Source organism: Trachypithecus francoisi, unplaced genomic scaffold, assembly GCF_009764315.1.
Source record: "Trachypithecus francoisi isolate TF-2019V2 unplaced genomic scaffold, Tfra_2.0 Lachesis_group11, whole genome shotgun sequence".
NCBI classification, from domain to species: domain Eukaryota; kingdom Metazoa; phylum Chordata; class Mammalia; order Primates; family Cercopithecidae; genus Trachypithecus; species Trachypithecus francoisi.
Window position 1 is genome coordinate 22616866 of NW_022681456.1, and position 17141 is coordinate 22634006.

Here is a 17141-nt window from a genome sequence, read left to right on the forward strand (position 1 = left end):
TGCAAATGTCTTCCACAGGGACAGGCTCCTCATGGTGAAGGAGGAAAACAGCAGTGTCTAAAGGTCAGGCATAGCAAAAAGAAAAAAAGAGAAAGGGACTAGGCAACAAACTCAGTATCTTCTCCCAAACCCACCATTAGGCAAATCACTCCTCATCTCATTGAGGTACCAGAGAAAGGGATGAGAAGTTTTCCTTCAGTAGCTTCTCTATTGAAAAGTGGAAGTTCCCTCTCTGCTTATATAAATAAGTGGAGGATAAGTTCCCTTCGAACAGTTGCTTTTGGTTTCGGGATTTGTTTTTGATTCAGTAACTGTAGTCATGGTACTTAGATCACATGATGTATTTGTTAGAATTCACTGCATTACAAGGCAAAATCAAAGTGGCTAAAGCAACATAGGGAACTCATTAGTTCAGAGACTGATCCTCCCTCAGGCAAAGCTGGATTCAGGGTTTGATTGACATTTACCAGGCCTCTGTTTCTTACCATCTCTAGGCTCTGCTTCTCTCTGTATTGACTTCATTCTCAGGCTGGTTCTTCCCAAGTAGCAGCAAAAATGGCCACCAGGCCAGGCTTGGTGGCTCACACCTGTAATCCCAGAACCTCGGGAGGCTGAGGTGGGTGGATCACTTGAGTTCAGGAGTTCAAGACCAGCCTGGCCAACATGGTAAAACCCCATCTTTACTAAAAATACAAAAATCAGCCAGGCGTGGTGGCAGCTGCCTGTAATCCCAGCTACTTGGGAGACTGAGGCAGGAGAACAGCTTGAACCCAAGAGGCAGAGGTTGCAGTGAGCCAAGATCGCACTAATGCACTCCAGCCTGGGCAACAGAGCAAGACTCCATCTCAACAATAACAACAACAACAACAAAAGAAAATTTAAAAATGGCCATCAGCAGCTCCAAGCTTGCATTCTACCAGTTTAGAAACAAACCTTGGTGATAATTTCTCCCTCCTAACACTTTCAGCAAAATCCCATAATGAAGTTTCCTTGGTCTAGCTTGGGTCATGTGCCTTCTCTCTGGACCAACCACTGCTAGCAACAGAATATAATGCTGTGATTGGCCAGACCTAGGCCACGTGTCCATCCTTGGAGCCCTGGTCCAGTTCCACATAAATTGCATGAACCTAGGGGCTGTTGGATTATTCCTCCAAGGAAAATCAAAATACAATAATCAGAGAAGCAGAAGAATGGATTCTAGGGGGAAAAAAACATGACCATCACACATGACACAAAGCAAGATAAGTTAAATGGAAAGAACAGCCAACGGTTAATGACTTCGAAAGGGCTTTTCAGTGAAGGCATTAAGTGTCTCAGGGACACTTCTCCAGTTCAGCCCAGCTCTGCCTAGCGAGATGAATATATTACTCAGCCCTTTCTTCAGCTTATTGCTTGTTACATGTGATTTCCCAGGTTCTTGTATTCAATAGCATTCACTTGTTAGGTTATTTATTTAGCACCTATTATATGCCAGGCACTATGTTGGACACCATATAAAGTCTTTTCTTTTTTTTCTTTTTTAGACAAGGCCTCACTGTTGCCCAGCCTGGAGTACAGTGGTATGATCACAGCTCATGGCAACCTCCACCTCCCCTGGCTCAGGTGATTCTCCCACCTCAGTCTCTTGAGTAGGACTACAGGTGTATGCCACTACACCTGGCCAGTTTTTGGGGTTTTTCTTTGTACAGACAGGGTCTCATTATATTGTCCAGGCTGGTCTTGAACTCCTGGCTTCAAGTGATCCTCCCGTCTTGGTCTCCCAAAATACTGGAATTACAGGTGTGAGCCACTGTACCTGGCCTAAAGTCATGAATAAAATAGACAAAATTTCCTGCTCTCGTGGCATTTATCATTTAGTCAGGGAGGAGACAAACATTCAACAAAATAAGTAAGCACTATGTGTTATGAAGAAAAATGCAGATGGCACTGTTGGGTGATTTAAATAGGTGATCAGGCCGGGCACGGTGGCTCACGCCTGTAAAATCCAGCACTTTGGGAGGCCGAGGCAGATAGATCACGAGGTCAGGAAATCGAGACCATCCTGGCCAACATGGTGAAACCCCGTCTCTACTAAAACACACACAAAAAATTAGCCAGGCATGGTGACGCACCTGTAGTCCCGGCTACTCGGGAGGCTGAGGCAGGAGAATCACCTGAACGCGGGAGGTGGAGGTTGCAGTGAACCGAGATCACGCCACTGCACTCCAGCCTGGCCACACAGCGAGACTCTGTCTCAGAAAAACAAAACAAACAACAACAAAAAAAGAAAACAGGTGATCAGACAAGAAGATGCAGGCCAGGTGTGTGGTGGCTCATGCCTGTAATCCCAGCACTTTGGGAGGCTGAGGTGGGCAGATCACTTGAGGCCAGGAGTTTGAGACCAGCCTGGCCAACATGATAAAACCCTGTCTCTACTAAAAATACAAAAATTAGCCAGGCGTGGTAGCGCACGCCTGTAGTCTCAGCTAGGGGGCTGAAGCAGGAGAATCACTTGAATCTGGGAGGTAGAGGTTGAAGTGAGCTGAGATTGCACTGCTGCACTCCAGCCTGGGCAACATTGTGAGACTCTGTCTCAAAAAAAAAAAAAACAAAACAAAAATAGAAGAGGATGTGGATGCAGTTAAAACACATGGTACATGCTTAACCCATGGACTCCATTGTCCTTATTCTTGTTACTATCATTACCACTATTATTATTTGGCGTATTAAAGGCATTTGGTTACCCTTTGCTGTCTCCAGCATTAAGTAGCCTCCGTTCAGCATATAAGACCCCCTGCGTCAGGTCCTAAATTATTATTTTTATTTTTTTGAGACAGTCTCACTCTGTCGCCCAGGCTGGAGTGCAGTGGTGTGAACTCAGCTCACTGCAACCTCTGCCTCCTGGGTTCAAGCGATTCTCCTGCCTCAGCCTCCCTATTAGCTGGGATTACAGGCACGGGTCACCATACTTAGCTAATTTTTTCTGTATTTTTTAGTAGAGACAGGGTTTCACCATGTTGGCCAGGATGGTCTCGATTTCTTGACCTCGTGATCTGTGCGCCTCAGCCTCCCAAAGTGCTGGGATTACAGGAATTTTTTGATTTTTTGTTAAGAAGAGGTCTCACTGTGGTGCCCAGGCTGGTCTTGAACTCCTGGACTCGAGCAATCCTCCTGCCTCGGCCTCCCAAAGTGCTGGGATTACAGGCATGAGCCACCATGCCCGACCATATTCACCCTTTTAAAGTGTACAGTTCAGCAGTTATTCATATATTTATAAACTTGTGCAACCATTGCCACTATCTAATTCCAGAATATTTTCATCACTCCAAATAGAAACCCGGTACCCATGAGCAGTCACTCCCCATTTGCCCCTCCCCCAAGTCCCTGGCAACCACTAATCTACTTCCTGTCTCTCTGGTTTTGCCTATTCTGGACATTTCATATAAATGGAATCATACAATATGTGGTATTTTGTGTCTGACTTCTTAAAATACTGATTTTGTTTGTTTTGGAACTGGGGTTTCACTACGTTGTCCAGGGTGGAGTACAGTAGCAATTCACAGTCTCCATTGTGACACTCTATAGCCTTAGCCTCCCAAGTAGCTAGGACTACAGGCACTTGCCACCTTGCCCAGCTCTTAACCTCGCCTTTAGCCCCACCTTTTTTTTTCTTTTTGAGACAGGGTCTCACTCTGTCACCCGGACTGGAGTGCAGTGGCATGATCTTGGCTCACCGCAACCTCCACCTCCCAGGCTCAAGTGATTCTCTTGCCTCAGCCTCCCGAGTAGCTGGGATTACAGATGCACGCCACTACCGCCCAGCTAATTTTTGTATTTTTAGTAGAGATGGGGTTTCACCATGTTGGCCAGGCTGGTCTTGAACCCCGGACCTCAAGTGACCCACCCGCCTTGACCTCCCTAAATGCTCAGATTACAGGCATGAGCCACTGCACCTGGCCCAGCCCCGCCATTTATTATTCGTCTTTCAAATCCTAAGGTTGTATTGCTCTTCTCCAATCGCATTCTGCATTCATTGCATATCGTTTTCCTCCTCTTGAGCTGGTTATGCTGCATGACAGACAGAGAGACTTGTCTGTCCATTCAGGCCTCTCACAACTGTCACGTCTTTGTGAAGTGCCCTAGGTGTTCTCTAACCCCAGAGGGTCTCATTTCCCCTTCCCAGACCCCTCCTTTATTTCAGCTTGTGGTGCTTATTATTATTTTATTTAGTTACTTTGAGCCAGAGCCTTGCTGTGTTGCCCCAGCTGGAGTGCAGTGGCATGATCTCGGCCTATTGGAACCTCTACTTCCCAGGTTCAAGCGATTCTCCTGCCTTAGCCTCCCAACTAGCTGGGATCACAGGCGTGCACCAACATTCCCAGCTAATTTTTGTATTTTTAGTAGACCCAGGGTTTCACCATGTTGGCCAGGCTGGTCTCGAACTTCTGACCTCAAGTGATCCACCCCCCTCGGCCTCCCGAAGTGCTGGGATTACAGGCATTAACCACCACACCCAGTCTATTATTATTATTTTAATACATTTACTTAATTTTAACCTTCCTGCTGCACTGTGACTGCCACAAAATCACCATTTTTAAAAATCCTTAGCCTACAGCCTTTAGCATAATAAGTGCTCAACAAACATTTGCTCATTTGCATGGTATTGCTGTAACACAGTGGCTCCAAGTCGGGGACAATTTTGTCCCCTAGGGGACATTTGGCAATATCTGGAGACAGTTTTGGTTGTCCTGGGGGCATGGAGGTGGCATTCTTCTGGCATCTAGTGGGTAGAGGCCAGGGATGCTGCTAAGCCCCCTCCAATGCACGCACAGCACAGCCCTCACAGCAAAGAATCATCCTGCCTAAAATGTCAATAGTGTCAAGCTTGAGAAACCTTGCCATAAGCTAATTAGTGCTCATTGTGAATACGTTAGCAAAAAGAAACCCAAAGAGGTCAATGTACTAGTCTGGCAGAAAATCTCACTAGGAAATGTCATGCCTTCTTTGTTTGTTTGTTTGTTTGTTTGAGGAGTGGAGGGTGACTTTAGTGCAAAGCTCTTTCCTAATGTCATAGAGGTGCCCTGGGAGCCCAGATGGTATTTTCACCACACTTGTTCACCTTTAAGAGTGGCAACTGACCTCTCAGGAATCCTTGAAGTGCTAGGAATGTAACTCTGTTAAGGAAGAAAACTCAGGCCTTTTTAAGTCCAGCAAAATGTCAAATGTGAATTGTGTTTCTGGGAGAGGGAAGGGGAAGGGAGGTGTTTTATACAGTACCCTCTCCTGGCTTCCCCCATGGTGATGAAACTTCAGAGCTGGCTCTGGAATAAATGATTCAAGGGAACTCGAGGCCCTATCTCCTGTTCTTTTAAAACTTGCAAAGGAGTTTTGAGAAGGATTCTGTTCGCCACATGCTTCTGTGGGCAACTCATTTGCAGGAAACTCACTTGCAGGAAATTCATTTGCCGGAACTCAAGGTACTGGTATCACTTAATCATGAAAACAGCGGCCCCATCGGAGCAGAAGTCACTGGCTTTAGAGTCACATCTTAGGTTCCTACTCATCCCATCAAACCAGTTCTTGTGACTGACATGGAAATTAGGTAACATATGCCCTGAAAAGGAAAAGTAGGAGCAGTCTGAAGGAGTTTGACGAGGCAAGAAATAGGGTTGACATGCTATTTTAAAAAGTTTGTCCTTGGGGTAGAATTACCTGCCAGGCTGACAGGGATCTGGTAGTGGTGTGTGTACTTGAAAGAGCTACCTTTAGCACAGCTGGCAGAAATATAAATGCCAAGTAGAGGATTCCGAGAGGCACTACCCCCTCTTCTGGGAACTCTCCAATTCTTGCGCCATTAAAAAAAAGCAAGGTGTGAATGCATTATTGTCATTACTATGCCATTTATCCAGTAAATGAACATTTTCTGGGTTCTGTATATTTGACAAAATGCCACTAGGTGAAGTCATTTCTTCAGTCCAATTTTGATGAAAGCCCTTAAAGACAGAAACATATAGAGAGTACTTGGCACACTGTGAACTGCAAAAGTGTTTAATGATGACAGTAATTAGGATAACAGAATAATGTGTGTTGAGTTGATAGTTGGCAGCATTTAAAATATATTAAGAAAGCATAAAAAAGGACCATTTAAAAACAAGGTGGGAATCCCCAAAGTAACAATGGTCTTGTCAAAAGTGAACTGGAAAAAGACTGCTGTTTCTGAGAAATATATGTTTCAATCAAACTAAAAATTACTCTAAATTGGATTACTTGCCCCAAAGCTCATTTTCTGTTGTTTGTGAACCCCACTCACTCAATCATTCCTGTATTCAACAAACATTACTTTCTTTTATCATTTGTGGTTCTTATTCCATTATTCCTTCTTTTTTTTTTCTGAGATGGGGTCTAGCTCTGTCTCCCAGACTGGAATGCAGTGGCACTATCTCAGCTCACTGCAACCTCTGCCTCCCAGGTTCAAGCGATTCTCCTATCTCAGCCTCCTGAGTAGCTGGGATTACAAGCGTATGTCACCAAGCCCAGGTAATTTTTTTTTTTTTTTTTGTATTTTCAGTAGAGACCACGTTGGCCAGGCTGGTGTCAAACTCCTGACTTCAAGTGATCTGCCCACCTCGGCCTTCCAGAGTGCTGGGATTACAGGTGTGAGCCACCACGCCCAGCCTATTATTCCTTCTTTTATTCCACAGACATTTACACATTCTCCTACTGTGTGCTAGGCATTGCTTTAGATTCTAATAATTCAGCAGCAAATGATCCTTGTCCTTGGGAAACTTAGAATCTAGTGAAATATTCATTCATTCTTTCATTCATTCACGTATTTACTGTGTGCTTACGTCTTCTGAGGATACAGCAACAGAAAACACAGGACCCTCAGATAAACGAATTACATTCTAGAGGGTAGAAGGGAAAGCAAGGGCAAAGGTCTTAAGGCCCTGTGAGCATGGCTAGAGGCCAGTTAGCAAAAGGGACATGACACCACTTGTGTCCCCTCCCACTCTGATAGGGACACATAACATTTTCTCAATTTTTCCTAAAAGACTGTATAAAAAGTCTCTTCTTTCCAAACAGTTTGCCGCCCTACATCCTTCCAGTATATTACTTGGGGAGGTGTCACTAGATCTGTGTACCTGTTTCTCATTGTGTGACTCCATTCTGGTTTCTTGCAGGTTTTTGTTTAAAGGAATGGTGGCGTTATTTATTTAAAACAGGCTTTAAAATATACGGTTAAAACAGGGGAGAAAACCCTCACGTGGCCCACCTACAATTCCTACTAACTTAACACAGGTCCCGGGTTTGGGGAATCCTCCTAGGTCCTAAATCTTTGGCAGCCAAGTCAAATGTGACTACGACGCGGGACTATAATTCCCAGGAGACACTGCGTTCGCACTCTCTGCGCATGCTCAACCTTGGTGACTACAGAAGGCTGAAAGCCCGAGGGGCGGGGCTTGGGGGGGGCTGAGCGTTGAATCGGGGCGGGGCTAGGGGCAGGGCCAGGGAGGGGGCGGTGCTGCCGGCGCCGCCCGGAACACGCTAGTGGAGCGGAAGATGGCGGCGGCAGCTGCGGCTGCAGCCGGGACCTCAGTTGGGCTGAGGCGGAGAAGCCGCCGGCTCTGACCTCGCTCTGGCTCCGGTGCGCGCGGCTGAGCGTGTGCGAGGCCCCGCGCGTCGGGCAGGGGCGGCGGCGGCCACTGCGCGCCGCCCTGAGGAGCGCCCCAGCGGCGGCGCGACTGCGGCTGAGGAGAGAGCCGGCTCCGGGCCTCCGCGTCCTCCTGCTTCCCCGGCCCCCCGCCTCCTCGGGGGGGCGGCGGCGGCGATGTTCTCGGTCCTCTCGTACGGACGCCTGGTGGCCCGCGCCGTGCTCGGCGGCCTCTCGCAGACCGACCCCAGGGCCGGCGGCGGCGGCGGCGGCGACTACGGGCTGGTGACGGCCGGCTGCGGCTTCGGCAAGGACTTCCGTAAGGGCCTCCTCAAGAAGGGCGCGTGCTACGGGGACGACGCGTGCTTCGTGGCCCGGCACCGTTCCGCGGACGTGCTGGGTGAGTCCCCGGCCCGGTTCCCTCGCCCCAGCCTCGGATCCGCCTCCCGGGGACTCCCCGCGCGGGGCTTCCCCAGTTCCTCCCGGCGGCGAAAGGAGCCAGAGCGCTCACATGGAGGGAGCGCTTACTATGCGCCAGGCGCCGTGCCAAGCGCTCCGAGGCGCGTTTTCCGCGTGAACGACCCCCATTTTAGTGAGGAGGAAACTGAGGCCCACAGCGGTCAAGTCGTATTCTCAAGGTCACAACCCGAGAGTGTGACCGGTCTGTCAGAGTCCAGAACCACACTGTCGGTCTCACTCGGCCGTGCCAGCCCTGGGCGACCTCGTCCCCTCCCTGGGCGACACCTGCAGGCTCCTAACCTCGCTCTGGTTCCCTCTTGCGTGCCCCGGGGATCCTTGCCTCTTCGCGTGCTCCCGACACTACAGCCCGGCCCAGGCTGTGGGATCGGGCAGTCGTGAACCCCCAGACAGCCCGGCCGTATTATTTCGCCGCCTGGATGGTGACCAAATCTTCACCCTTTTCGGAGTCTGGCCGTGGGGGCTGCTGGCTTGGCGAAGAAACCCTCACAGCGTGTTCTCCCAAACTAATCTTGTCCACTTGAGGTCACTTGGGGGTTGGCAGAGTCTCCTTGATCCAAAATAGAATGGTCGAACCTACTTGTAGACTGCAGCCGGGAAAGCTTTGAGATTGGTCACAGCCTTTTCAGGCAACAGGTGCTCCCTGAGGCCTATTCCAGTTATACCTTTGAGGGGTGGGAGACTAGGGAGAGAGCTGGCAGAAAAGGCTAAATATAATTCACAAGTAGTCAGAAACTTTATCATAATGTACGCCTTAGGAGATTTTGTGTATGCTGTGGGATACTGTGCCATTAAAACTCTTTGAATGAATAAAGCACTCGCTTTGAAGTTGAAGGACGTGTTGTCATTGAACTTGGGTTCAAATGTCACTTTGATTTCCCTTCCCAGGTGAGACTAACTTTTTGGTTACTTTAAATTTCATATGCTGAGGCAGAGTTTGGCATTGGAACAAATGGTTCTGTAACTTTTTTATGACAGTAATTATTTTTTAATCTGATCTCAGAATAATTGCCTAGTATCTTTGGTTCTACCACGTGTAGTGTTTGTGAACATGGGAATGGAAAGGTTGTTCTCAGTTTAATTTATGAATGACCCCATTACCTGGGTTGAAGAAAAAGCGTTTAATATTTAGGCAACGCTATTGATATTCACGTGAGAGAGAGACTTAGAAAGGTCCTGCAGCTTGCAGATTGAAATTGTACAAATCCACTCCGAAGTCAGCTGTCAGTAGCTATCTTTTCCCTGATACATTTAGAAGTGCCTCACTCAGTGAGCTTATGACCTGTGCTGCTTTTGTTTTGTTTTGTTTTAGACGGCAGGCCGGAGTGCAGTGATGCAATCTCGGCTCACTGCAACCTCCGCCTCCCGGGTTCAAACGATTCTCCTGCTTCAGCCTCCCGAGTAGCTGGGATTATAGGCGCCCACCACCATGTCCAGCTCAGTTTTGTATTTTTAGTAGAGATGGGGTTTCACTGTGTTGGCCAGGCCGGTCTTGAGCTCCTGAACTTGTGATTGGCCTTGTATTTGCCTCGGCCTCCCAAAGTGCTGTGATTACAAGTGTGAGCCCGGCCCCTGTGTTGCTTTTTAAAGTTTTGTTCATAACATAAGATAGGGGATAATGAGCCTCTAAGGTTCACCTTATAAATCTGTATGCTGGGCTGGGCGTGGTGGGTCCTGCCTATAATCCCAGCACTTTGGGAGGCTGAGGTGGGTGGATCACGAGGTCAGGAGTTCAAGACCAGACAGACCAATATGGTGAAACCCTGTCTTTACTAAAAATACAAAAATTAGCCGGGTGTGGTGGTGCACACCTATAGTCTCAACTTCTCAGCAGGCTGAGGCGGGAGAATCACTTGAACCAGGGAGGCGGAGGTTGCAGTGAGCCAAGATTATGCCACTGCACTCCAGCCTGGGTGACAGCGAGACTCCCTCTCAAAAAAAAAAAAAAAAAAAAAAAAAACTGTATGCGGCTTTTGTGGAAGATCTGTGACTTGATTGATGATTTGTGGAGTATTTAAATGTGTCAAATCCTATATTGAAGCTTGATTTTAAAATTTTAGAAGGCTAGGCCGGGCGTGGTGGCTCACGCCTGTAATCCCAGCACTTTGGGAGGCCGAGGTGGGCGGATCACCTGAGGTCAGGAGTTCCAGACCAGCCTGGCCAACGTGGCAAAACCCATCTCTACTAAAAATACAAAAATTAGCCAGGAGTGGTGGCACACGCCTGTAATCCCAGCTACTAGGGAGGCTGAGGCAGGAGAATTGCTTGAATTTGGGAGATGGAGGTTGTAGTGAGCCGAGATCACGCCACTGCACTCCAGCCTGGGTAACAGAGCAAGACTCAGTCTCAAAAAAAAAAAAAATGCAATATGATACAATAAAATTTTGGAAGGCTACCTTCTTAATGGAGTGGGATATTTACAAGAGTTGGGGGGATTTTGGTCAAACCCATTCTAAAAAAGTATAAACATAATTTCATGCCATAGACATCCTGGTGGAAATCCAGCGAACTTTGATGCTCAGCTTTGCCACTTAGTAGCTATGTGATATGTGGTCTTGGGCGGAGCCTCTCTTGAGTCTCCTTTTCTTTATCTGGACTAGGGGATGAAGGGAATGGATGACCTGACCCTTAATGACTACAGCTTCTGACCGTCATCTCATATTTTCTTTTGTTCTTTTCTTTTTTTGGTGGTGGGGGGATGGTACAGAGTTCCGCTCTTGTTGCCCAGGCTGGAGTGCAATGGCACCATCTCAGCTCACTGCAACCTCCACCTCCTGGGTTTAAGGAATTCCCCTGCTTCAGCCACCTGAGTACCTGGGATTACAGGCGTGCACCACCATGCCCGGCTAATTTTTGTATTTTTAGTAGAAATGGGGTTTCATCTTGTTGGCCAGGCTGTTCTCAAACTCCTGACCTCAGATGATCCACCTGCCTTGGCCTCCCAAAATGCTGGGATTACAGGTGTGAACCACCACGCCGGGCCCATATTTTCCTTTTGCTTTGAATAGATGGCACCCTTTGTTGTTCTGCACCTTAAATGACAGGTGTCATGGGCACCTTCGGTAGATGCCTGTTTTGTATGTAGCACTAAGCCAGTGGTTTTTAGCTTTCCTTGGTTCACAACCCCTGAGGATCTTTGTCCAAGAGATTTCTCCTCAGGACCCTGTGCACAGAGATAAAATTTTGCATAGGCTCTTAGGAACTTTGCTGACTCTGTGACTCCTCTAATACCACCTGGAGGTCCATGCATAGGAATCAGATCAAGAACCCCAGCTCTGTACCCGTCTTGAAGGGAATGCCAGTAGACACAGTCAGATAGTGGTTGCTGATGTAACCAAAGGGTGGTTGTTAGCCATGTTTGACAAAGATCAAGCGTGCACATATGCAAATGGTAGGGGATAGGGGCAGTGAAGGACAGGTTCTCCAGGACTGTCCTGTTGTGGAGGAGCTCTTCCAGACAGCAGTCTTGGGAGCCACCTGAAATAACTTCATGAGTTGGCCTCATTTAATCCTTGGCTGTCCTGAACCAGTTCATATGATGGAGACTTCTATTTTGTTGATACTATAAAAGGTGATGACTCTTTTTTTTTTGAGACAGAGTCTTGCTCTGCTGCCCAGGCTGGAGTGCAGTGGCGCGATTTCGGCTCACTGCAACCTCTGCCTCCCAGGTTCAAACAATTCTCGTTCCTCAGCCTTCCAAGTAGCTGGGACTACAGGCGTGTGCCACCACGCCTGGCTAACTGTTTGTATTTTTTTAGTAGAGACGAGGTTTTGCCACGTTGCCCAGGCTGGTGTCAAACTCCTGACCTCATGTCATCCACCTGCCTCAGCCTTCCAAAGTGCTAGGATTACAGGTGTGAGCCACGGTGTCCGGCTAAGGTGATGACTTTCAATGACTCTTTAATACTGCTGTCTACTCTAGAGTTTGGAGTTACAAACTGAATTACATTAAAAGGCTGTGTTGAGTAATAACGTTACGTTGAACTAAAGTGCTTTTTGAAACTTTGGTTCTGTAGATAATTAATTTTCTTTGACACCATATTTTATTTTATTTTTTTTTGAGACAGAGTCTCACTCTGTCGCCCAGGCTGGAGTGCAGTGGCGCGATCTCGGCTCACTGCAAGCTCCACTTCCCAGGTTTACGCCATTCTCCTGCCTCAGCCTCCCGAGTAGCTGGGACTACAGGCGTCCACCACCTCGCCCGGCTAGTTTTTTGTATTTTTTTAGTAGAGACGGAGTTTCACCGTGTTCGCCAGGGTGGTCTCGATCTCCTGACCTCGTGATCCGCCCGTCTCGGCCTCCCAAAGTGCTGGGATTACAGGCTTGAGCCACCACGCCCGGCCCATATTTATTACTGAGTATCTGTGTAACAAATTATTTACTGTGGTCATCTAGGACTCCTTGACTGGAGTGAAAACTTTATTTCTTTTTATATAAGAAAGAGAAAGCTTTGTTTCTTTAATTTAAAATTTATCTGTCCTATTAGTCATGCAGTGACTAATAGTACTTGGTGCTTCACAACATTTTGTATAGTCCCCACTGGATTTCTTTTTGGAAGAACCAACTATGGTGGGTGTGGTGAGACATAGGAACCACTCCTATCATTCTCTGGAAAATTGACAAAGGTGCTTTCTCTTTACTAGGTCCAACAGGAGTAAACCAGTACTAGCGGGAGCTATGTACACTTTTCTTGTTCCTTCTTCCCTGTGGCAAATTCCAAGGTCTCTTATTACTCTATATGGCATGACTTCCTAGGTGCACAAAAATGTGAGAACTGCATGTTGTAATAGCTGGGCTTCCCACAGCCTTATGCTACTTAACAATAGAATCAAAGACTGTTGAGAATTATAACACTTAGAAACCTTGGAGTCTAGTTTTTTTCACCTCACTGATGAGAAAACAGGCCTCCAGAGAGTCAGATGACTTCCCCAAGGTTACTCTACTAGTTACGGGAACTGAGGTTGACACCTCAGTCTCTTAACTGAGACTGCCTTTCCCAGCCCTCTCCCCGTTAGACTACTGGTCAGGTTTTCTTGATGATATATGTGAATTAAAAACCAGTCAGTCTCCTGATAACTTTTGTCCTTCGAATGCTTTTCCTGGGTGTGTGTATGTGTGTGTGTTTATAACTTCTTTATTCACTCTGACTCATAACTGAAGTGCAACAAAAACTCCTCTGCATGCTAAACCACAGTTTACAGAAACCACTTATTTTAAAAATGGCAGCCTGGTCTGTGCCATATAAATTTTGACCTCTGAATAGAATTGTAAAGTATTTATTATGAAACTGTGGGATGTTTATTTAAGCTTGGTTCAACTTGAAACCTAAAAATGAAATTAAAATTTCATATTCCAGCCTTGGATCTGATTTTGATCGTGGTCAGGATTTTGAAGTGTTTTTGTGAGTAATGTCCATCTTAAAAGTAGTTGTCAAGGTATAAAGATCGTGTGAACAAAATTAAGATCTAAATTCTATTTAGGAAGTGAATGGATGAGGTAGAATTTGGTGTTCTCAAACAGTCATGATCATTTTAATATACTTACAGAACCACTATTCTAAAAGTGAGTTGTCCATTTAAAAAAGTAGTCACCTTGAGAGTGTGTGTGTGCCCGCTGACATCAGTCTTTCAAGAAGTCCTCGTTGGAATTTTCCTCAGCTAGATTTCAAGCCATGTCAGGACACCAGTCTCATTATATTACCATAATTTTCTTTCTTTTCTTTTTTTTTTTAATTTTATTTTAAGTTCCAGGATACATGTGCAGGATGTGCCATAATTTTCTTAAAGTCAGATTCCAGCTTCATCTACCTGTTGATAGCAATATGACCTTGAGTGGATTTTTTTTTTTTTTTTTTTTTGAGACAGAGTCACACTCTTGTGCCCAGGCTGGAGAGCAGTGGCGTGATTTTGGCTCACTGCAACCTCTGCGGTGCGATTTTGGCTCACTGCAACCTCCGCCTCCTGGGTTCAAACAGTTCTGCCTCAGCCTCCTAAGTAGCTGGGATTACAGGCGCCCACCATTACACCTGGCTAATTTTTGTATTTTTAGTAGAGATGGGGTTTCACCATGTTGGCCAGGCTAGTCTCCTGACCTCAGGCGATCCACCTTCCTTGGCCTCCCACAGTGCTGGGATTACAGGCGTGAGCCACACGCCCAGCCCCTTGAGTGAATTTTAAAAAACTGATATGTATAATTCACATTCCATAGCATGTATTCTTTTAAAGTGTACAGTTCAGTAGTTTTTACATTCACAGAGTTATACAGCCGCTGCCACTATCTAGTTCCAGAATGTTTTTCATCACCACCCAAGAAACCCCCTATCCATTAGCAGTCACTCCCCATCCCCCAGTCCCTGGCAACAGAAACTAGATTCTGTCTGTGGATTTGTGTTTGGGACATTTCATACAAATGGATCATGTAATATGTGGCCTTTCCCTTAGCATGTTTTCCCTTAGCATGTTTTCAGAGTTCATCCATGTTGGAGCATGTGTTAGTACTTCCTCCCTTTTTATGATATGAATAATGTTCCATTGTATGAATATACCACATTTTGTTGATCCATTCATCTGTTGATGGGGCCACTGAATTGTTTCCACTTTGGGCTGCTGTGAATAGTACTAAGCACATTTGTGTACAAGCTTTTGTATGGACATATGTTTTTAATTTGAGGGGATATATACGTAGGAGTAGAATTGCTGGGTCATATTGTAACCCTGTTTAACTTTGTGAGAAACATAGCTCTTTTTTTATGTAGTTATATAGTATTAATATACATATAATTACTTTATATAAGCGAAAATATTTTTAAAATTGCAGTAATCAAATATATAAATTCTGAGATCAGTCGGTATTTTAAATATGCCTGATTTCATAATGAGCTGTGAGGTTCCAAGAGAATTGTGGAATATTAATAAGGAAGTGTGACTGGGTTTAGTAAAAGAGCCATCTAGGACTAATAAAATAGCAGGATTTAGGAAGCCACTGACTAGTGGCTTTCTGACTATTTTGAGTGTTCTTTCATTCTGTAATATGTAAGATTACAGGGTTGATGGATAGAGGAGGTTTGCTGTTTGCTTTTTAAACTTCTGTTCCTTGATATTTTTCTCATTTTGCTATATAGGTGTATTGCAGTTTTTATAAGGTACTTATAAGATACCTTTATTTTTGAAGTCATTTCCTCATTTGTTATAGCTTCAGAGCTACTTTTCCTTTCTTCACAAATGTTTTGAGATTTTTCTAGCTTAGTTTAAAATTTTCCTAACTTACAGTTTATCTCTCAATTTCTTAATAATCTCTTTAAAGGATTCTGGTTGAATCCTTCTGTAGTGCAAGTAATTGAATTTTAGAAGCACAACTATTTACTTTTTATAAGTGCATTTTTAAAGGAGGTTTTAAATTGTAGCAGAAGGTAGATTACAGATGGAAGCTGTTGTGGAGATTTCTTTTTTTTTTTTTTTTGAGTTGGGGTTCCTGGATGGGAGGAGGCTGTACCCTGAACTTTAGCACGGCTTTATGAAACTGGGCAATACATAACCTGAATGGTTGCAACAGTATCCAAATGGAGTTTGTACTAGTGTATGACACCAGAAGCACTACACCAGGTTAGAATGTGACCTACAACCATGTCCTTTGAGTAGCTCAAATGCTAAAGTTAAGTTCAAGCTAAATGTCAGATTCATTTTATGTTCCCATGCCTTCTAGAGAGAGGTCTTGCCTGGGGCTTTAGGTTCAGAAGTTTTAGGAAAATGCTTTGCAAAAGTAAGTTAGCAGTATTTTATTTCTAAAGAAATTTGACTTTTCAAACAGGAAGTTTTAGTTTATTAAAAATAACGTGAGCTTGCCTTTCAAAATTAGATGTTAACCTTTGGTCTCTTTTTAAGAAGTGATGTCCTGGATCCTAATTTTTGTTGTTAGCAATAAAATTTATGAGTCTGTCTTGTTTGGGAGTTGTCATATATTTTAAAAATATGATAGGGGCTGGGTGCGGTGGGTCACAACCTATAATCTCAGAACTTTGAGAGGCCAAGGCAGATGGATCGTTTTAGGTCAGAAGTTCAAGACCAGCGTGGCCAACATGGCGAAACTCTGTCTCCACTAAAAGTTAAAAAAAAAAAACAAACCGGCATGGTGGCATGCACCTGTAATCCCAGCTACTAGGGAGGCTGAGACATGAGAATCGCTTGAACTCTGGAAGCAGAGGTTGCAGTGAGCCGAGATCATGCCACTGCACTCCAACCTGGATGACAGAGCCAGTCTCTGTCTCAAAAATAATAATAATAATAATAATCTGATAGGGAGTTTTCTATTTCCCTGAGAACTAAAATAATTTGTTTCCTAACAGTTCGCAAAATTGGATGTCATAAATCAAGACTATTGGTAAAAGCTGACCTATTGCAGAGGGCATTAGGCTGACACATGACTTATTATTCATTTCAACTTGAATTGACAACTGGCACAGCTCTTTCAATTTAAAGTTTTTAGAGAAGAAAAGATAAGCTAAATATTTTTGAATAAAATCTCCAACAGGAAAAATCCCCAACAGGATTGGGGATTGAGGATTGGGGAATGGGGAAGGATAGAGGCTTTTCTTTAAGAAGTAAAAATGCTTCATTCTTTTTTCTTCTAAGCCAGTTGTTTGATATCTAACACAAAACATGATTCTCCCATCCTTCTAGTGCTTTGTATAGTGCCTTAAAACTTGCAAAGCATTTTTATATTTTACCTTATTTAATCTTTGTAACTACGAAGCTGCTGCTCTTATCTCCACTTAATCTGAATCTGTTTCCTCATCTATAAAATTGACACATCAAATAATGGTAGTATAGTTAGTATTATATTGGGACTTGAACCTAGGTCTCTTGCTTGCATGTCTAATGCTTTTAATTTTTTTTTTTTTTTTTTTTTAATTATTGTAGAGAGAGAGTCTCTCTGTGTTGCCCAGTCTGGTCTCAAATTCCTGGGCTCCAGCGATCCTCCCACCTCAGCTTCTCAGAGTGCTGGGATTTAAGGCATGAACCACGTGCCAGCCTGTGTA

At 45.0% G+C, this 17141-nt stretch overlaps 1 protein-coding gene across 1 annotated transcript in view; it reads left to right on the forward strand.

Annotated features, from left to right (window-relative positions):
* The first annotated feature begins 7505 nt into the window (after window positions 1-7505).
* PPTC7 (protein phosphatase targeting COQ7) overlaps window positions 7506-17141 on the forward strand; it is a 51373-nt gene continuing 41737 nt past the window's right edge. Inside the window, exon 1 of the mRNA XM_033220632.1 lies at window positions 7506-8030. Coding sequence (XP_033076523.1) covers window positions 7808-8030 — 223 coding nt within the window. The 5' untranslated portion in view covers window positions 7506-7807. The remainder of the gene's footprint in view (window positions 8031-17141) is intronic.